At 34.9% G+C, this 22958-nt stretch overlaps 1 protein-coding gene across 2 annotated transcripts; it reads left to right on the top strand.

Annotated features, from left to right (window-relative positions):
• Positions 1–2218: 2218 nt before the first annotated feature.
• Positions 2219–21827, top strand: TDRD15 (tudor domain containing 15). Of its 2 annotated transcripts, XM_087437105.1 has the most exons (4): positions 7482–7674; positions 7870–8028; positions 10478–16730; positions 20749–21827. In XM_087437105.1, exons 3-4 carry the CDS (start codon positions 10481–10483, stop codon positions 20805–20807), a joined length of 6309 nt encoding a protein of 2102 aa, XP_087293231.1. In that variant the 5' UTR covers positions 7482–7674; positions 7870–8028; positions 10478–10480; the 3' UTR covers positions 20808–21827. The 2 variants fall into 2 exon arrangements, with proteins under 2 accessions (XP_087293232.1, XP_087293231.1); XM_087437106.1 differs by lacking the exons at positions 7482–7674; positions 7870–8028 and adding an exon at positions 2219–2295.
• Positions 21828–22958: the final 1131 nt, after the last annotated feature.

The raw sequence follows: 22958 nt of genomic DNA, 5'->3' as shown, positions 1-22958 counted from the left end.
ACAAACATCGAATGAACAAACAAAAAGCTAGTAAAGAAACACATGGTTAGTTATTTACCAGAGACATAATTAAAACATAAGGACACAGAAGGTTGGTAGGTAAAAGGACAGAAAAAGATAAATCAAGGCAAATATCAACTAAACAAAAGTTGACATGGCTAAATCAGTATCAGGCAAAATAGACTTCAAGGCAAAAATCTTCTGGACATGAAGAAGGTTATTACAAATTGATAAAATGGTAAATTCATCAGAAAGAAATTTTAAACCTTTATGTACTTTACAAAATAGATTCAAAATATAGAAAGGAAAAATTGGCAGACTTACAAGAAGCAGACAAAAATCACTTTCTGTGCCTGATACAGCTGACAAAAACATCAGTAAGCATATAGAATGCTTGAACACAATTAACAACTTGATCTAATGGATATACATTTAAAAAAATGACCAGATACTAGACTGTGAAGCAAGTCTCAATAAATTTTAAGTAACCGGTATCATACAGACCACATTCTCTGACCACAATATAATTAATGCAAGTAAGCTATAAATGAATATCAAAAAGCTAACAATACACTTCCACATATCTGGAAATTAAGAAAAATTATCTTTGACCCACAGACTACAAAAGAAATCTAAATAGGAATTAGAAAAGTTTAAAACTGAATGATAATGGAATTATGCCATAAAAACTGAAGGGATACAACTAAAGCAGTACTTACAGGAAAATTCATAGTTTAAGACAGTAATACTCAAAAGAAGAAGCTGAAAATAAATAATAGAACAAACTCAAAGAAATTTTATAAAAGGAAAGAATACAGATAAGGAAAGAAATATGAAATAGAGAACAATTAGAACAAGAAAAACCAATAAAGACTAACAAGATTTGTCAAGAAAAGTGAGAAGATATAAACAAACAAAATACAGAATAAAGGAGGAAATGGTCACAGATTTTAAAATAATAAGCTTGTTATTAAAACTATACATTAATAAGTTTAAAAACCTAGGGGAAATGGGTAAGTTGATAGCAAAAATAAAATAAGAAAATTAATGCAAAAATAGAAAACTTCACTAGACCTGTGAGCATGAAAGAATTTATATGGAAGTTAAAAATTTTGTATTCCCCAAAATACTCACACCCAGTTAACTTTATAGCTGAGCTCCTGTTCTTTCAAGGAACTATTAATTACTGTGTAATATAAACTGCTACAAAATATAGAAAAATAGTGAGTTGCACAACTCATTTTATGAGGCTAGTGTAATTTTTTAAATTAACTTTTTTCTTTGAAATAATTTCAAATTTACAGGAAAGGTACAAGAGTAGTAGAAAGGACATGCCCCCCTCCCAACCCAATACTTTGAGAGTAAATTATTATTATTATTATTATTTTGGTGAGGAAGATTAGCGCTGAGCTAACATCCGTTGCCCATCTTCCTCTACTTTATATGTGGGACACCTGCCACAGTATGGCTTGATAAGCGGTTCATAGGTCCCCGCCGGGATCCAAACCCGCGAACCATGGGCGCTGAAGCCGAGCTCTCGAATTTAGCCCCTTTGCCCGTCCGGCCGGCCCCTGAGAGTAAACTATTGACATCATACCCACTCATTCCCAATACTTCAGTGTCTATTTCCTATAAACAAAGACTTTTCCTACATAATACACCCATTGGGATCAGGAAATTAACATCATAAATTACTAGTATCTAACGCATAGATGCAATTCAAGTTTCCCTGAAAGAGAGAAATAGAATTAAATGCAATTACACACATAAACACCTGACAAAAAGGTGCAAAACAAATGGCCATTACTTTCACTAATCTGTAAATTCACCGGAGGCTCCTGCGTTTCTATCTTGGGCAGCCACAAGCGGGTCCGTCTGCATGCTCTGCAACCTTTGCACAACCAGCTACATACGGTGACCTCAGCCCAACGTGCCACAGCTACACCACGAGCTACATCCTGTACATCACCCTAGCCCTGCCCAGAGACCCCTGAGGAGGGTCTAATCCAGGCCTGAACCTATCCCTGAGAGACAAGGCTGTGAGGTCGCCCGCCTGGAATTTGGAGCTCGGATTCGGCACCGCCCTCCCTGGGCCCGACGCAGCCTCTGCCCTCGGGCAAGAGGAACTCCACCCACCTGTGAACCTCTCGCTGGGCCGTAGCCTCCACGCTCTGCGCATGCGCCCTGGGGGCATACAAGGGGCCAGAACAGGCCTCAAGTTTGCCGCCATCTTGGACCCTGGCAGTCTTGTTGCAGCTTGAGGCGGAACCGCCTGACCTGCGCTGGGCGCTCTCGGTAAGTCCCAGTTCTGCTTGTTTATGGTCAGCCTGTTCTAGGCAGTATTGTTTTCGATGGTGTCCTCCCCATCGCCCCTTGTCCTTTGAACCTTCGTGGCTTTGGCCTCTGCAGACGCCGCCGTCTGTGGTGCGGGCCCCTCCGCTCGGCCGTGCTCCCGCCTGCTAACGGCGTCCCTGACCTGAAAGATGCCGCGTGCGGGGTCGGCTCCGTGATGGCCGGTACTGTTGCCCGGGTATGTTTACTTGTGGCCATCAGGAGACAAAGTCAGAGTATGCAAGGGCTCTTCTGACGAAATTTATGTTGGGCGAGTCTCTTAACTGTTGTAATACTTTAATACACATTCAAAGATAACTTTTCACTTGTTGGAAGTTTAAAAAAGAAACACAAGTCCTTTGCAGCATGTCAGCTAAACAGAAAGGAAAGTTAACCCCTCTTCTGTTTCTCCATATTCCATCTCCTAATTTATCCTTCACACTTTCATCTGTTTGCATACAAACATATTCGTTTACGTATGTGGGATATCGTTTTAGTATTCTATACATGTTACTCTGGCACCCTCCCCCAATTTAACAGGATTCCTAACACCTATTCATCAGAGCCAATAAAGATAGATAACTTACTGTTTTTTAGTACTAATTAAAAGAATAACAGAGATGCTCTATAATTTATTCTGCTTTTCCACTGTTAATAAACCTTTAGGGTGTGTGTTTTACAGCTTTACTGAAGTATAGTTGAGGTATGACAGACTGCACATGAAGTGTACAATTTGACCCTTGACGTGTATACACCGATGAACTCACGGGTTCGAATTCTGGGCATGCACCTACACCACTCATCAGCCATGCTGTGGCCGTGACCCACATGCAAAATAGAGGAAGACTGGCAGGGTAGCTCAGGGCGCATCTTCCTCAAGCAGAGAGAGGAAGATTGGCAACAGATGTTACGTCAGGACGAATCGTCCTCAGAAAAAGAATAAAAAAACAAAATTTTGATACACACCACAAGATAGATGAATCTCAAAATAATTATTCTGAGTGACAAAGGTGAGAGAAAATATACACTGTATTCCATTCATATAAAATTGTAGAAAATGCAAAGTAATCTACAGTGACAGGAAGCAGATCAATGTTGCCTGAAGAGGGGGGCCAGAAGAAACTTTTGCAGTGATGGATATGTCCATTATCTTTGATTTTGAAGTGTTGGGTAATACAGTATTTCAGTATATGGAAGCTCAGCATTACTCTGAACCAGTATTTTCAAATGAATAAATGTATCTTTAAAATCATTCATGTTTAAAAATTTCAAAGCACAAGATAGACCAAGGAGTTTTAAGGTAACAGAGTACAAAAATTTCATTTAAGTGGTTTAATATTCCGTATTGTAAATAACTTCTAAGAAACCACCACTCGTTGAATTTTTGTGAATATCAAAGAAGAATATCCTCAGTTATATGAAAAAGCTATAAAAATACTCCTCTCTTCTTTAACTACGTATCTTTGTGTGGCCAGACTTTATTCACATACTTTGCCCAGAACATCCTGTTGCAACACACTGAATGCAGGACCAGCCATGCAGAACCAGCTATGACAATCCATTTTCTATTAAGCAGATACTGATATTTGCAAAAATTATAAAACCATATCATTCACTAAATTTCTTGGTTTTGAAAAATATAATTATTTTTCATGAAAATATTTAACTTTTAATGGGCTTATTTTAAAACGAATTACTAAATAAATACTTTAAAATTTTCTGTTTTTATTTCTAATATGGTCAGTGTTGACAGATAGAAATCACATAAACAAATGCTCTTTGGGTTCTGTCTTAGCTCGGGTTGCTGTAACAAAATGCCATAAACTGGATGGCCCATGAACCACAGAAATTTATTTCTCACAGTTCTGCAGGCTGGAAAGTCCAAGATCAAGGTGCTAGCAGATCTGGTGTCTGCTGTTTCCTGGCTTATAGATGCCTGGGTTCTCCTTGTATCCACAAGCTCTCTTGTGACTCTTATAAGGGCACTAATCACATTCATGCGGGTGCCACCCTCATGACCTCTTCTGATTATCTCCCAAAGGCACCTCCTACTATCACATTGGGAGGTAGAGTTTCAACATATGGATTTGAGGGGGACACACAAAAACTCAGTCCATGACAGGGTCATCATTAATTTTCAGGAGTATTAAAGGGTCCTGATACCAAATATTTGAGAACCATGGGTTTAATAGAACCTTTTTTGGTGCTGGAGAGAGGTTAAAGAGGGGTCTAGAGACTACTAAATTAGGGGAAGGTTGCAGTTTTAAACAGAGTGGTAAGGCAATGCTTTTACCCAGAAGGAAACATTCTGACAAAAACTTAGAGGTGAGGGAGCAAGCTGTGCTCTGAAAGCAAGAAGCCCAAAGCCCAGGGGCAAGAAGTTCAAGAAATGGCAAGGCACTGTAGCTGTGGTGTAATGAGTGTTATAGGAATAAGGTAAGAAAAAACATGAGGGGTCCTGATGGTAGTGGTTAGATCTTGTAGGACTTCCTAAACCACTGTGATGGCTGTAGTTTTCACTCTGGGTGCAGTTAGGAGCTACTGCATTTTTGATTGGAGTAGTGCTTATTGTCTTATACTTTAAAAAGATCATCCTGGTTACAATGCTGAGAATAGTCCTGGGCTGGGGGGTAGAGTGAAGTTAAGGATAGAAGCAGGAAGACAAGTTAGGAACCTATATTACAGATGACAGAGAAAGGTAATTTGGACTAGAGTTGTGGCAGCAGAGATGGAAGAAAGTGTCAGATTTTTTATATGCTTTGAAGATGAACCCAGGAGGATTTCCTGATGGAGTGTGTGTGGAAGCAAAAAAGTGGAGTCAAGGATGATTAAAGATATTTGGCCTGAGCAAATCTTTTGTGTGGTAGATTGTATTGATTTTAATTTTGTTTAAGCTTCATTTTTTTTGCCTGTGATTTTAAAAGTTTTAATATTTGTCTTTTTTTGGTAGCCTCTAGGTTTTGTCTCTTAAAGAAAGCTTTCTTAATGTAAGATGAGAAAAAAAATTCTCATTTTCCCCTAATTCTTTTTAGGTAGTTTAAAAAAATTCTTTTATCTGCTTGGTATTTGTTTTTGTTTTCAGTAAAGCTGAGTTTCTCAGCTTCCCCACTATTGACATTTTGGGCTGGATAATTCTTTTTTGTGGGAGCTTCTTCTGTGCCTTGTGGGATATTGAGCAGCCTCTCTGGCCTCTACTTAATATATGCCAATAGCAGCTCCCGGCCCCACTCCAGCCAGGTTATGACAAGCAAATGTATCTCCAGACATTGCCAAATGTTCCCTGTGGGACAAAATTGTCTCTGGTTGAGGACTGCTTCAATAAAGAATGTTAGAAAAATTGAAGCCCTGATTTTGAAATATGCAGATTAAAAAATACTCTCCTGTTTTATTTTGACCGCATCAGTGTCCTTAAAGACCTGAATCTAGAAACCACTGACTATGAAGAGGATGGGAGAGGAAAACCACAGTGCAGTTGCTTAACTTGACTCAGAGTATTTTAGAATGTGGTAACCTTGCCGGAGTACTGGTCAGAGTTTCACCAGAATTGTCTTAAGTTTTGTTAAAGGAAGAATTAATATGCTGATTCCATCCCAGAAGAGTGCTTTACCTATTTTTGTTTCTGTTTTTGTTTTTGGATTTGTATCTTTCACTTTTATTTTGGTTCTTGTCTGTGATTATGTGGTTTAGTTGAAAGAGCAGGGTGAAACAGTGAGAATAATGTCCATAGAAAGCTAGACTGAATCAGAAGACCTAAATTCAAGCTCCTAAATTTCTTTTATCTTCAATTTTTTGGTCTGAAAAGGGAAAATCTTATGTGAAGATCAGTTAAACTAATGTGCTGAAAACCTTTTTAAAATATTTAAAGCATTATAAGGAGCTCTTAAAATAAGGAGCTCTTACTTTACCTGCTTTAAAATTTTTGACTAAATCTGTACTTAAAACTTGAAAAAATTATAATGTAATTCTAGACCTATACTCTTTAATACTGTAGTCACTAGCCACACATAGCTTTTGAGCATTTGAAATGTGATTTTTCCAAATTGAGATATACTCAAGTGTAATATACGCACTAGATATTGGCGACTTTATATTGAAAAAGTGAAATATCATATTAACAATGTTTTTGTATTGATTACATGTTGAAATGATAGTAGTCTGAGTATATTGAGTTAAAATACATTATCAAAATTAATTTCATTTGTCTTTTTACTTTTTAATGTTGCTACTAGAAAATTTAAAAATTTAAATTTTAAAATTGCACATATGGCTCAACTATATTTCTATTGGACCCTACTGGTCTAAACCTGTTAGATGTGAATTCATAGAAGACAAGTCCCAAAACAGTGTAAGTGACATCATCTATAATGTGTATTCTATAGAATCAGGAAATTTTAGTATAGGCAAGATTTTCCATATCAATTTTAATTGTGTTTGTAGATTGTATTTTCTGATAACCTTAGGGGAACTGTGATGCTGTGAATTTTTGATTTAATTCTATTCAGAAGTTTGTAAACTTTTGATTTGAATTTAATTTTTTAAAGTATATACAGTTATGCACCACTTAATGACAGGGATGCGTTCTGAGAAATGCATCATTAGGCATTTTTGTCATTGTGTGACCATCATAGAGTGTACTTACACAAACCAGATTGTATAGTCTACTACACCCCTAGGCTATATGGTACTAATCTTATGGGACCACTGTGGTACATGCGGTCCGTTGTTGACTGAATGTCATTATGTGGTGCATGACTGTAGTCTTTTTTTAAAAAAAGAAATAAAACAGTCAAATATGATGTACTAAATTTAAAAGCAGAGAAGAGCACTAATTAGTGTCATCAGATTAACTTGTTGATTTATTTAAGTTGTAGCTCTACCCTATCTTTATCTGAACCTATCTGTATCTGATCATATGTAATTGTGGAACTATTACATATGTCTGAGCCTGATTTTCCCGATACTGTGCTATCAAACACAATAATAAGGCAAATTATATGATGACGCTGCTATACGACTATGTTCGTCAGAATGGTTTTATTCTCATTTACTGGCTCTATGATAAGTAAATTGTATACATTTATGAAATTATTAGAATACCATTTATGAATCCAATTTATAGATGTTTTGTGTTTTCTATTTAATTTTGCATCTTATATTAAGAAGGGTTTCTGCTGCTGCTGCAAAAAAAATGGTTTGAACAACCCTAATTTAATTCAGCCCTCTTATTTTATAGATTTAGAATCTGATTCTAAGAAAAAACAAACAGTTCCCCAAATTTCACACTATTAATTGAGTCTCAAGTAAAACTCAAGTTTCCTGATGTCCTAATCTTGTGTACTCAGAGTAAGTACTTTCTTTGAATATATTATTATTCTATGGAATATAATATTGAGTAAAGGTTGTTGGATCTAGAACACCTTGATTTAAATTGTCTTTAAATAATGTAACTGTCCCTTGTGTAAAATAATTGATTTGGTTTTAAATTCTGTTTATGTTTTTTCCCTTATTTTCTCTGAATTGTTACCATTTAATTTTCAGACACACAAGGGCAGGAACTTTATCCATGACACTGGGAACTTTCTTCATGATCCTGTTGAGCAAGCATTGGAGAGGCAGGTGAAGGAGGCTGAATGACATCCATAGAATAGGTTATTCTGTCCACCTGATTAAGAATCTTTTCCATAGTGAAGCCCTTTGGTGAGCATCACCTGGGACCTACAGATTTCCTTCTTATGTGTCAATTCTCAGATGCTTATACACATTCCTCTTCTTCACACTTCTTTGTAATAAATCTTCCAGTCTTTGTCCTTCAGAATTACTAATAATCCTGCAGAAACTAGTAGCTATTGTCCATTAATATGCATAGATTCTTAGCTCAAGCAATTTCTTCTTCAGGCAAAGTAGATGTTCTGGTACGTTTGTTAACTGAGTATTTCCTTCTGTTTCTCAGGCAAGGCCTCCCCTGGGTTGGGGTACAGTGCCTCAGAGGTCTGTTTCTGTATGTCACTGGCATTAGGTGAGAGCATGTGCAAACCAGGCTTAGATTTTTTTTTTTTTCTGCTTCTGCTGTGAAACTCCCTATGAGGCCATTTGTGTTGTTTGAAGGAGAGAAAGAAGGGTGGAGGAGCAGGCTTCTGGTAGCTTGAGTGACCTGATTATGCAACTTCTTTGTGCCTTTGGACTTTCTTTGGTTTGTATTGTATATACCACCTTCATTTAATGAAGGAGCCCTTCTGGCTACATCTACTTTTTTATACCTAAAAAGAGTAGCATGGGTTGTGATACATGTATTTTTTTCCTTTTCCTATTTACTTAGGTGAATGGTCACATGACCCTTTGAGTGACTGCCAGGAAGAATGTTCTTGGTATAATCCAGCACAGGATCCTTTCTTAAGAGTACCTGGTCTTCTCTTCCTGTAAGAAATTATAGGTCTATAAACTGACTGAAGTCTGGGAATTGGGTAAAGACCTGTGCCTTTAAATAATGGTGGTTTAAGATAGCCTTTCTTGTCCTGAAGTTTTTTGGTTTGTTCTAATGAAAGTCTTAGTGTGTTGGCTATTGATTTTATTCTTAGAGACTACAGGATCAAGTAAGCATAGCTCAGAATCTTTCTAGATCAGACCATGCTGATTACCACACCAAATTACCTAGAAGGAAATAAAAACCATAATCAGTACCCAGATGTCCCTAAATCTTACCTCTTTCTCTAGCTTTCCAGTGGCCTGTTTCAGTTTGTGGACTTGGGTCTTAAGTGTTAGAAAGGGCTTCTGTTCTGTTATTTTATCTTTTTCTGAGATAACATTTATGCTTTGCTGTGATTTTATATTCCTCTCCTCTATGCTCCTCTTTCGTGTTTTTATCCTTTTCCTCTGAGTATTGGGGTATTCTCTCAAAATTTTCTTCTGCTCGATTTATCTTTATTTTGTGTTGACTTTCTTCATTGCAGTTTAAAATTCCTTATGTGTGTATAGTTCTCCCTAATCTCAGTTGTTGCATCTTATTGACTACTTAGTCATATAAAAATGCATTATTCTCTTTTGAGCTTTTTGAAAACAGGAATCAGACTTTTGAGAAACAATTCTTTGCTGTTTCCTTCAATACATTTATTCCTGAGGGGAGCATTTCATTGGTTTCTTTTAAGTGATTCCCTCTTTTTTTTTTTTTTTTTTTTTAGGTCCAGTGTTTTTCTCGTTCTCATTCTCATAGAAAGAAATTAATACTTTTGTCAACCATTAACTCAGAGTCAAGCAGGAGTTGAGTGGTGTTCTATTACTATAGATGTTGGTTCTTGCCTGAATTTGGGGCAATATTTTATACTTCTTGAATATTTGCCATGCCATTTTTAGAATCCTAACAATCTAAAGAAGATTAGATGGAGCCATAGTTACAGTAGAGAGCTTTGCCTCTGTGCTAAAGATTTCTTCTCCTTTCTCTATACTTTTTGTGGCCAGCCATGCCAGTGATGGGCCTGGATGTACCTAACCTGCCTGTTGCCTAACCTGAGCGTTTTTCCATGCCTGGCTTTTCTTAGTGGTGTTCAGGACTCAGCCTATTGCCCTCAATCAAAGAAGAATCCTGGAGTTGTATAATGAAGCTGATAGGGTCCAAATATTGCTAATTGACACAGAGTGGAGAGTGCACACAGTGTGTCCCTGATTGGCTCACCACCCTTGCCTCTAGTGCTCACCGCTTTGAGTTATGGGTTGTTGGGAGAAGTCTGCATGAGGGAAAGTTGTTTTCTCATAGTAGGAGGAGGAGGTCTCCAGTGGGCTTTGTTTGGCTTCCTTTTATTATACCACATCTGTCCAGTATCTAGTAGAAATTTGTTAGTTTTTGGAAAATAAAAATTGCTTTTCTCTGTTTTCCGTGATTGTATATATTCTCCCTATTTTTGATTTCTTGATTGTTTCAATTGAATTTTTTTAAAGTGTGGAAGGCAGTGAACAGTTAGATGCATTTTGTTTATCTTGCCATCATCTTGTCCAGTGTATATAATTTTTACCAATGTGTTCGAGTTGATAAATACAGGCACAGCATTATTTTTAAGGTTTGTTTTTCCATACCACATTTATATAAGGCTAATTTCATTTAATTCTGACAGCTGTCTGTCCAGAAGCTAATTATTACTTATTATTTACTTTTTAGAAGATGGATTCTACATCTCTGTTATCAACATTTTTGGATATGGATCTGACAATATCACATATAGAATGTCTTCCCAAGGACATTGTGGTGAAATTTCAAGGCAGAAATAATATTGAATGTGAGTTTGACTACCACATACTGCAGAGGGAGATACAGCATATTCCAAAAGTGAAAAATAACGTGGACGTTGGTCAATTTTGTTTGGTAGAAGAAAGAATATCTGGAGAATGGCACAGAGGAAGAGTTGTGGAAAAGAAAAATGAACTCTACACGGTGCTTCTCATAGATCGCGGAGAAGAACTAAGAGTTGATCGTACACAAGTTGCTTCAGCCTGTGGCAACATATTTGAGCTACCACCACGGGTAGTATTTGGTATTTTTGCCAACATACTGCCAGTTGGGGAAAAATGGTCTCCTAAGGCTTTGAATTATTTCAAGTCATTAGTAGGACTACAAGTGAAAGGTTGTGTACAAGCTGTTTTGCCTCTTCAAACAATTCTTCTTGAAGTGCCAACAATTATATCCCAGGTTCTTGAATTACAATTAGGAAGACTTGTTGACGGGGATTCATTTTGTCTTATTGTGGAAATGTTAAAAGAATTCCCACAACAAATGCCAGATTTATTACAACATAAAAGACCTGAATTATCATTAAGTAGTAATGATACTTTACTTGATATTCGACATGTTCTGGATAATTTACAGCCATCTTTGTCAGCAGGCAATATTGAAAGTGTAAAAGTATCATCTGCATTGAGCCCGAGTAAATTTTATTGTCAATTAATTAAAAGGATTCCAGAGTTAGAAAACTTGACAGTATGTATGACTTTGCATTATGATGTTATCAGTCAGGAAAGTAGTCCCACGTGTGATAATTTTGGACTACTTTGTGTTGCCAAAAGGAGAAATGGACAGTGGCATAGAGGAATTCTTCAGCAGCTCTTGCCCAATAATCAAGTGAAAATTTGGTTTATGGATTATGGCAGTAGTGAGGCTGTACCATCAATTCATGTAAAGAAACTTAAACAGGATTTTATTTTAGTACCATTATTTTCATTTCCATGTTCTCTGACATATTTACACAGTCCAGACAGAGATGCAAGAAAATTTCAACTGAATGTATTTAAACAAGCCTTGTTAGGACAGATAGTATATGCGCACATTGATTGGTTCAATAAAGACGAGCATTTGTATTATGTGACATTACAAACTCAAAAGTCTACAATTAATTCTGAGTGTCTGCTGAAGACTGTAGGCACACAAGTACTTTGTCCAGTGTCTGATTCAAAAATCTCTAATATGTTGAGAGAAACGAATACTTCTGATGTAAACAGCTTTGCAGTTGAGAGTTTCATTGGAAATGTTGAACGATCAATAGACTTTCTAAATAAAAAAGACACTTTGAAAGTAGATTTTCTTATTAAAACTGTAGAAATGGAGATACAGGCTTCCTACATAGCTTTTGTAGCATATGTGTTAAACCCATCAAATTTCTGGGTACGCACAAATGAACATCAGAAGGAATTTCAAGATATAATGAAAAATATAAACAAATGTTATGATTTTTGTGAAAGCGATGAACTGATTCTGAGAAATCCAGAACCTGGATTATTTTGTTGTGCTAGGTACAGCAAGGACAGACATTTTTACAGAGCTGTCATCACTGAAATTAATGGATATAAGATTGATGTTTATTTTTTGGATTATGGAAATACTGATTCCATACCATTTTTTGATGTAAAAATTTTGCTTCCAGAGTTTTGTAAGTTGCCAGCCTTAGCCATGTGTTGTTCACTTGCACACATATTTCCTGTTGAAGATTTATGGGTGAAGGCAGCAACTGATTTTTTTAAAGAAATTGTCTTGAACAAAGCAATTTTGCTTCAAGTTATAGCAAGAAAAGATGACAAGTACACTGTAAATATTCAGAGTATTGAACCCTCAGAAAATACCGATGTTGTTTCTCTTATGTTACAAGCTGGATATGCAGAATATTGGGAAATAGAGCCAGAATATTATCCAAACTCTGTAAGTGAATATCCAGTGTTAAATTTAAAATCAGAAAACAAAGTTAATATTAAAAAAGTCATATCTGCCCTTCTTGAAGGACCTAAACCTAGAAAGTACCATTCAAATAAGCTAAAAGAAAGCAACCTGTCTTTGTTAAAGTCCCCAGCTGTTAATTTCTCAGATTTAAAAAATCCTTTCACTTTGTCTGTGGGATCTGAGTCACCACGGCCTTATAAAGAATATATGTTTAAACCAGGAACAGTCCTTGAAGTTAAATGTTCTTTTTATTATGGCCCAGGTGACTTTTCATGCCAACTCCAATGTAAGTTAGAAGACCTAAAATTACTAATGGAACAGATTCAGAATTATTATAGCATTCATTCTGATCCTTATCAGATTGGGCAGATTGCTTGTGTTGCTAAGTATTCCAAAGATGGAAGGTGGTATAGAGCTGCTGTTTTGACTCAAATGTCAAAAAAAGAAGTTGACGTAGTATTTGTTGATTATGGTTACCAGGAAAGAGTTTTAATTAAAGATCTTTGTGCTATTAACCCACATTTTCTTTTTTTAGAAGCCCAAGCCTTCAGATGTAGTCTTAACCATTTAGTTGAACCCATTAGTTGTAAATTATTAAGTTGGACAAGAGAAGCATGCAGAGACTTTGGGAATTTTATTTCTTCATCTAGAGGGTTATTGACTTGTATCATCTATGCCTTAGTTCTTATACATCCAAACTATTTATATAATTTAGTAGATTTACAATCTCCATTTACTAGTGCAAAAGAATTTCTTATTAATCATGGCTCTGCACAGTATAGCATATTATCACAGCCATTCCCATCTTCAGTTAGTCTTTACAGTTACTGTTATTCTTCCTTTAATATAAAAATTGGAAGTGAAGAAGAAATATATATATCTCACATATGTAGTCCCAAAAAGTTTTATTGCCAGCTTAGTAGAAATAATAAAGACCTGAAGATGATAGAAACAAAAATCACAGAGATTAGTAACCTCAGAAATTATCCAAAATATGATTCTAGTAAAATGAGATTGTGCATATCTAAGTACATAGAGGATGGTCTCTCTTATAGAGCTTTAGCAATGCCAACAGATTCATTATCTGACTTTCTGGTCTATTTTGTGGATTTTGGAAATAAGCAATTAGTAGAAGAAAGTATGTTGAGGGCTATTTCAGATCAGTTTCCAGAATTGCTGTTTACACCTATGCAGGCTATTAAGTGTTTTTTGTCAGATCTTAGAGATGTAGATATTCCAGCAGAAATCAGTAGCTGGTTTGAAGATAATTTCTTGGGAAAACGATTAAGGGCAATAGTATTGTCCAGGGAGTCAGATGGCCAGCTTGGTATAGAATTGTATGATGGATGTCAGCATATAAATCAGAAAATTAAAACGTTGCTTAATGCTTATGGAAAAAAACATTGTGACCAAGCAGATTGTGTGGAAAAGGGTCATAAAATAAGTGAGAATAAGAGACTTGCTGTTTCTTTGAAAGGGAAAATAGAAAACAACTATCACCAAAATATAAGTAAAACTAGTCTAGTAACATATTCTGAAAGCAGAATAGATCAATTAATCAATCCCAAAAGTATGTATGCCAGGCTTTTGAAACCATCAGTTTGTTATAAAATTGAACCTGTGTCAAAAAACAAAGTGAAGAAGTCTTTGAATGATGGACTTAAAAATAATGGTATAAAAATTGTCCCTGGATCTGCACATATTCTTGATGAAAGTGTTGTGGGCCAGAAATCGGTAAGCGTTGTGTCACAGTCTTTTATCAGAGAGTTAAATCAAGCAGCCTCACAAAACCCATATAATCTTCCTAGACCACAGATCAAAGACCTTCCTCAACCCAAAATTTACTTGAATGCCAAAGTTAAAGGATATGTTTCTAATATCAGTAATCCAGCAAGTTTCCATATTCAGCTTGCTGAGAATGAAAATGTAATCATCAGACTTGCAGATGCTCTAAATGAAAGAAGAGCAAATACAGTGAAAGAGAGAAAATCAGTTAAACCTGTGGTGGGAGATCTTATAGTTGCAGAATACTCTGGTGACAACGCCATTTACAGAGCAGTTATTAAGAAAATTTTGCCAAGAAGTTCTTTTGAAGTGGAATTTATTGACTATGGTAACACTGCAGTAGTAAACACGTCTAAAATTTATGAACTTAAGAGGGAATTCTTAACTATTCCTCAGCTAGGAATCCATTCTTTTCTTAGTGGAGTAAAGGAGAATGAGCCTGATGAAATATGGGACAGCAAAACTGTGGATTATTTTGCTTCAAGAGTAATTAACAAAACAATTTTTTGTGAATTTTTGAAAAAGCATGAGCAGAAATGGGAAGTAAATATAACTTGTGATGAGAAATGTGTCGTTAATGAACTACTGAAATGGACAGCATATTCAAAACTACAGAAAACAGTGTTGCAAATGCCTCAGGTTGTCTCTCCGAAGGTGAGCCCTGGTGATGATAATAAAGTGAAGAAAGGAAGATCAAATGGATATGAAGGTTCTATGAATCTTCAGCCATCCTACCAACAGCTGGTTAATATTCCTTTTGAAGAGTTAAAACCTGGACAGCTTGAAAAGGCTGAAATACTTTATGTTTCAAAAAGTGGAACATTTTATGTGAGGTTATCTAAAAATAAAAAAATTTTATTAGATTTAACAGTATTACTTGCTGAAGGAGTAAAAAAACCTTTTTTATCAATGGAAAATATTGAAAGAGGCTTAGAATGCTTGGCAAAATCTAAAAAAACTTTGAAGTGGTATCGATCAAAAGTAGAAAAGTGTATTAAAGAGAAAGTGCATGTTTTTTTAGTAGATTGTGGTAGGTATGAAATAGTGCCTTTCTGTAATACCAGTGTGCTTAGTAATGAAATCAGAAATATTCCAAGACAAGCTGTGCCTTGTAAATGGATTTGGTTTGAAAATTTTAGGAACATACCGTTTGAGTCTATTGTGTGTTTATTTGCTCATTTGGAAGTAAACATCCTTTTCCTGAAGTATTTAGACTCTGCCTGGGAAGTAGAAATTTTGGTAGATGGCCTGTTACTTTTGGAATATTTAAACACAGTTCATTTTGAAGAAAACAGACTTAGGTCTTCAGAAATTTTCAACGTGGAATCTAAGACTCCTGTGTCATCATATACAGTAAGATCATTTACTTGGGCACAACTCCAAAATGGTAGGCAATATTCTGGTATTGCCACTGCTGTTTTTGATCCATCAGATTTCTGTGTTCAGTTAGAAGATTTCTTTGACACAATGAAATCGCTCTTTATTTTGCTGTCTGATCTACCAGAAACCTTACAAACAGTGCCTCAAGAGCACATAATTCCCGGTTCTAGTTGTTTGTTCAGATATAAATTGGAAGACCAGTGGAATAGAGTGGAAATTTCTGAAGTATCTGATCAGTCTTTACTTCTTTTATTGATTGACTATGGATTTTCTGTTTACATACCTTATTCAGATATAAAAAATCTTAAAGTTGTTCCTGAGGAACTTTTGAATTTGCCAAGGCTGAGTTATCCTTGTATCTTATATGGTATCTTACCTGCTAAAGGGAAGCATTGGAATAAAGAAGCCAGAAGTTTTTTTCAAGATTTCCTGAGTAAACCAGGCTTAGTTTTTCAGTTTAGGGAATACAGTTTTGAAACAAAACTGAAAGTAGATGTCATTCATGAGAAAAGCAATTTGGCAGATATGTTAGTTGCGTCTGGTTTTGCAGTGTATTCTGAAGATTCAGATAATCTTGATGCAGTTACTACTCCTGGGTCTACTAAAATCCCATATAAATTAGAGAGTAAGCCTGTTTGCCCGTTATTAGATCAAAATTGTTACCAAAGAGAAAATATAAATTGTACATGCACTGAGAAACAAAAGCTAAAAAAGCAGAAACCTGTAAAGGGGAAAGATGTCTGTAAGAACCTCTTAAGGAAAAGCCATATTAGTAAAAGATTACATTCTAGAAATTTAACAATGAAGAAGAAGGTTGATAGTGGAAAACATAATCCTCAAGGTGCCATTACATTTGATACATGTGCAGCAGCTTCATTTTGGGAACTACCTTATAGTTTGAAGAATAACACCAATTGTGTTGAAAACATTTTTGAAAAACTACCAACTGAAGGAATAGAGGAAAATAACACAATAGACTTGAGAACAGCAGTAAAAGCACTGCATGTTAATGAAAAAATTGTATCAGAAGAACGCTTAAAAGGTAAGTAGTCATTTTATAAAGATTGTTTTTTGTAGATTCTATTTTTGATTCTTTAAAAGTTTATTATGTACTAAAATTATCCAAATTGAACATATACTGCAATATAGCTTACTAGAAAATCTGAAACAATTGATAGACTAGGGGTGATCACTTGAATTGTAAAATGATGCTTCACTGTCTTGACCTTTTTGAACGATGACCTCTGAGAATATAATGAAAGTAGAGGATTTTAACCGTACATGTATGCACACGTGTGACATTTTACAAATAATTTCAAGGGTTTCACAAGACTCCCAAGGGTCCATAGATCTCATGTTAATAAATCTTGCTTTGCTATTTGTGTGAGCTTCCTGGGCTCATTTTGAAGAATCAATTTTCTATTATTTATGTTTCTTATCAGATGAAATATATCTTTATCTAGGTTTTTTGAGTGTGCTTCTAGCATATTGCTAATGCTGTTAAATTTAGAATAAACTGACTCTAGCATATTTCCTCTTAAAACTTTTAGATGTCAAACTGATTCTAAAATATTAAGATATTAACATTTTATGTGCTGTAGTATTGTCTGATTTTGCTTATGTACATTATATTTCATTTTCTGTTTGGATTAGTTACTGAGGATTTTATAGGCTGTAAAGAATGTTCCTTGCTTAATGAAAATTTGTTCTAACTTTAAAAGTTGTATGTTATTCCATATTATAACTTCTATCATAACAGGTTACATTCTTTCAATGAGTGGAGGTGTCTTGTTTTTATTGATGTATCTTAGAGTTTTTCATTTGAATTCATATTTAGGTGCTTTATAGTGAATTAATAAATGCTTTAAAATTGACCCTTTTTCCTTCTTATTTTTGAGTCTTTTATTATTGTAGTAGCAGTTATGGTAGAGTGCTTACTATGTTCTAGGTACTGTGCTACGAGTTTTGTATGTATTATCTAATTTAAAGCTTACCACAACTCTGTAAAGTCGGTTGATAGTAGGTTTAAATGGAGTCTAATAACTAGTACTGCACTTCTTTGCCTGAATTCTAAACCACTTTAGAGAGACAAGGAGAAAGACATTGGTGAGCAGATATCACATTTATTAAAAAAATCAAAAATGGTATTGATGAATGTGGCTTATAAACATGGGCAAATGGGTTTACCAATACTGAATCAATTATGTAGACTACCCACAGATGCAGAGAGGAGAGCTTCTCCATATGGGGAGCCTACCCATGTGAAACCTACAGCTTGAGGCAATGATCTCCAAAAAGAAAGGGAAGGAAGAGTAAGAGGCTAAGCTAACATATCCTTTCTCCTTCTGAAATAGACCAGTCACGTTGTCCCTACTCCTGGTGTGTGAGTAAGGGAGCACAGAGACCAGAGGAGTTAGGCTAGGAGAGTGTCTCCCCCATGAATGCTTTCACCTGGAAGGAAACAGCAGGAATGGGAGGAAGCTCCCCTCCCCACATTATCACTGTTTTATGGATGAGGCTCAGGGGAATTAAGAAATTGCCCGTGGATATAAAGCCAGTAAAGAACTGAGGTTTTAAACGCAGATGTCTCCAACTCCAAAGTCTGGTTTTATTCCTTATTTATACTACCTTTTGAAAAGTAGTTAGATTATTTGAGGAAGAGTTTTCCGTAAACTCTTGGCCATCAGACCATACATTTTGGCACTTATATAATATTTTTATTGTTCCTTTACCTGTGTATGTTTCTACCTTCTTTGTTCTTCCCATTAAATTCTTTTAGAACCCACTTTTGGCTCCCACCTCCATGTCACCCCCTGCATTCCTAGTGCACAGTGAATCATTAAGTGAATTAAAGTGAAAGTAGCTGTTACAAAAGCAGTTGGAGAACCAAACATTAAATTACACTTCTAAAAAATAAAAAAAATTGAAGTCCCCTTTCAGAAAAAATCATAACTTTGAGACAAATATAAGAAACATGGTTTCATGGACTAAGAATAGACTGATAAACTTGCTATAATCATAGTTTTAAAACAAAGTGAGAAAACAACACAAAAAAACTGGTTTAATTGCCTTGAATACCATCCCAGCTGCTGCCACCTCTATTAGTCATTGCAGGACAGTAGTGACTGCTGCTGTTGCTGCTATTATTACCTGCTGGTACTCTGAGTCTAGGCCAAAATAGTTTTAGTACTTCTTGGTTGAAGACGTCAGTACTTAAAACTCGCATGCTTATTTAAAAAGTTAGAAATGGAGCTCTAACAATGTGCTTTTCAACCTAGGCTTTGCATTGGAATTAAGAAAGGAAGCTTTAAAAAATTCTGATGCCTGGATCTGTCTTTTAGAGATTCTGTTTTAAGTGGTCAGGCTATGGCCTCACCTTTAGGATTTTAAAGCTCCCCTGGGGATTCTGATGTACAGCCTAGGTGGAGAACCACTGTTCTAGAGAGTACTGTGGGTAACTTCCTGAATTTTTTTGTGAGAAAAAGTAATATTTCTGGACTTTATGTGTGAAAACTCTTAGAATCTGTCCCTCCTGTCTGGACTGTACATAACAAGCCACAGTAATCTCTGCTAAACTTAATTCAGAGTACATATAATAGTAAAAATGTCATCATGTTAGAAATGGCCTAGAAGTATAATGCATTTATTTTATCTTGCCCACGTATTATTTTAATTATAGAAGTTCCTTTCCCTTACATTTAGAAGATTGGCTTAACTTTTCCATAGTTTTAGCCTACTAAAATATACCAGTATTTAAATATTCAAGGTAATTGTTTTTATTTGCAGACTCTTTTCTCCAAAATAAAAATTAGTAGCCTTTTTCCAGGATGTTTTTGCAGGGTTTTTTTTTTTTTTTTTTCCGCTGTTTACTTGCTTGCTTGTTTATTCTTGCCTGGAAGTCTTTGAATAGATCCTTGTGGGAGCTAGAGAATGTAACAGCCCTTTAAAAAAGCATGAAAATATTAGTCACTTTGGTAATGAGGCAATGCTTGATGTTGATATGTGCTACCTTCCTACACTTTATTTAACTAGAAGACATCTTGGAAAGAAATCTGGAATAGCAACCCGTTTTTAGAGTAGAGTTTTAAGTTTGAGGTTAATATCTAGACATCCAAAGGGGAATGGCTGACAGGCATGCAGAATGTCAGACTGAATTTTGAAAAGACAAGACTAGTAAGTGATACAGATTTATGAATCACTTGCACTGGATCTAGCATGGTAGTTAAAAGTATGGGCACTGAAGTCCCTGTTCCCTGAGTTTGAATTCCTGCTTTATCCCTTATTAATGGTAAAATCATGGGTAAGCTTTTCTAACCTATCTGTGCCTCAGTTTCTTCATCTGTAAGATGGAGATCGTAATACCTACTCCATTGGCTGGTTGTGAGGATTAAATAAGTTAACATGTAAAGCATTTTCACTTACCTGGTACATAGTAAATGCTCACTAACTGTTAGAAATATCCATAGTTATCCTAATGAAGCTACTATATTTGTTTTGAAAATATTTTATAAAACAGTAACTTAAAAAAATTTCTGCTGCTGCCTTGCGAGAAACTGAAATATTTAGGACAATATATACGTACATATATAATACACACATATTTGCAGTGTAATGGTTAAATTAATGGTTAAAATTCTATTTTGAAGATAGGATTTATGATTAAGATTTATCTAATTTTATTAATATTTAGCTTACTTTATTTAATTTAACAAATTTTAATTTTTAATTTTAGTTTTTATTTAAAATCATAGTTCTAAACAACCACTAGAGTAAGTTATATGTATTTTTTCCAATGTGGATATATATTACTAATTGTTTAAGAAAACATATTTTAGTTGTACTATATATATAATTATATGTATATGTTTTATGTATAATTTGTTTATGCCCTATTTTGTTCCTTAACCTATATATTATGACTTTTAGGAATTTTTAAGTAAAAAAAAATTCTCCTTTTAGTAGGAATTTTCAAAATAAAGTCTTGAGTAACTTTTATTGAGATCTATAATGCTTTGAAAATTATATTACAACACACTCATTATTTTTTTCTTGTCTTTCAGTGGAGGGAGATGAAAGCTCAGATCGTTTCTGCATCAGTTTGGCAACAAATGATACATAGGATACTCAGTAATTACTCTTTTGTTTTAGATGCTCCAGATATATAATAAAAGTGGTAAGCACAGGACAACTTGTAATATTGAAACATGTTAAAGGAATCTAGATTGTTCAGATGATTGCCCCAGGAGACAATGATTAGAATGTTATAGAAATTTTATGTGACCAAGAATTGTGATGATTTGATTTGATTTAGGAAATGTGGTTCACTCATAAAGTGTCTTGAAAACAGTTTATTTGATAAACTCTTATTTGCATGTAGTTTCACAGTCATTAGATAATATCATTTTACCATTACCCTCTGACATTTTTCAGATGTCTTGCCTGACTAAAGCCTTTGTTTCAGTTGCTACTTGTAGAGTCATGATTGCAGTCATGCGTAATATATAGACAGAGTTAATGCTTTCGTATTCCTTGGAAAATATAGGTGCGTATGGGACTGATGTTTATTAAAAGGATATAGAAGAGAGATCAGACTTAATCCCATCCTTCCCTCTCTTTAGCTCATACATGGTATTTTTCTTTTTTTAAATTTTATTTTATAGTTACATCTATTTTTAATTTGATTTTATATTTTTGGTTGCTTATTAGTTAGTCGTGGATATTTGTGACATTGAAGAACACTACTACCTAGTGGCGCGGGGCATAGATATTTTGTTAATGCATTTATCAGTGTAAATTCCTGTGAATTGAATTTATTTTGCAAGTAAACATTTATTAAGCAAATTCAGAGTATTGTTTTGGTGCAAAGATAGAACCATAAAATTATACAAGTGGACTTAAGAGTCAGTGTAAGCCAAATAGTTAGGAAGACTAGAGATTTGATGATTTAAAAAATATTTGGGAAAATTGAGAAGTTTCCTAAGCTACGGACAATCTAGTTTATTATTTGTACATAGTTATTGAATGTGTTGATATTGTTGTAATTTTTTTGTTTTTTTGTGAGGAAGATCAGCCCTGAGCTAACATCAGTTGCCAATCCTCCTCTTTTTGCTGAGGAAGATTGGCCCTGGGCTAACATCCGTGCCCATCTTCCTCTACTTTATATGGGACGCCGCCACAGCATGGCTTGACAAGTGGTGCGCTGGTCAGCGCCCAGGGTCCGAACCTGCGAACCCCAGGCTACCGAAGCGGAGCACATGAACCTAACCGCTACACCACTGGGCCGGCCCCTATTGTTGTCATTTTTTTTGAGGTTAGGAAATATTCATTTCCAGAAATACTGTTGTTCATGAATAAATGTGAATTTAAATTTGGTATCTTGGAAGGTAAAGAGTATTAAAGGCAGGGAAACTTTATGTATATCTTCTACATTACAAGTTAATCTCTAGGTCGTGGTTATTTTAGAACATAGAATTTAACATTTATTCTTTATAAACTAATTTCTTTGAATACTTTTGTGTCATTTTCCCCCAAACCTTACCAGATCTTGAAGATTATTTTCTACAATTTAGAAGGGTGCTTTTATTGGAAAATTAATTAACTTTACACAACTTCTTTGACTGTTGTATCACTAGGTAGCTTTTGTTGGCTTGTTTTGGTACCATAAAATATGGCAAAGTTAATGATTTGGTTAGTTAATAAAAAAAAAGAATTTGAGTGCCAAAGTAAGATAAAGTAATAATATGGATTTTTTTGGTACCAACTTAATCAGAAAGGGCCTCATACCCTTTTAGTTTTTCAGAGTTCTTTTAACTTTAGGTATGTGTCTTGATGTATAATATTTTATGTTTGGAAATGATAAAAATAGACAAGCTTTACAAGTTTATTTACAGCATTTAAATTGCTAGATACTATAGAACATATTTTTACAAGGCTACATTTCAGTTAATTCCTAATTGATTTTTTTTCTACTTGGATGGAAGTCTAATACAGAAAGTAGTGGAAAATATGATTAAAATTAGGTTTTCTTTTAAGATAAATAGTGCTTAAGTTAAAACTAACTTTTATTTTTGTTTTTTATTTTCAAGGTACATTATTTTTTTGCCCTACATTAGCCATTTTATTACACTGTAAAATTACAACATGGAGGATGTTAGTACAGTTTTATTCAGAGTACTTTCAAATAAAAAATAAAAAATAGCATGTTCATTTTAGGATTTATATTTTCTTAGAATTAAGTTTTATTATATTTTACAGGTAATAATAGTCAATA

This window comes from Ceratotherium simum, chromosome 11 (assembly GCF_057802395.1).
Source record: "Ceratotherium simum simum isolate JZ-2026a chromosome 11, ASM5780239v1, whole genome shotgun sequence".
NCBI classification, from domain to species: domain Eukaryota; kingdom Metazoa; phylum Chordata; class Mammalia; order Perissodactyla; family Rhinocerotidae; genus Ceratotherium; species Ceratotherium simum.
This window is presented reverse-complemented; position numbering and strand designations above follow the sequence as displayed.

What these genes read in the sequence shown, in the direction of transcription:
- TDRD15 (XM_087437106.1), top strand. Translation starts at nt 10,481, where the DNA reads ATGGATTCTACATCTCTGTTATCAACATTTTTGGATATGGATCTGACA. An exon ending in ATCAGAAGAACGCTTAAAAG is followed by an intron (nt 16,731 to 20,748) that starts GTAAGTAGTCAT and finishes CTTGTCTTTCAG; the next exon opens with TGGAGGGAGATGAAAGCTCA.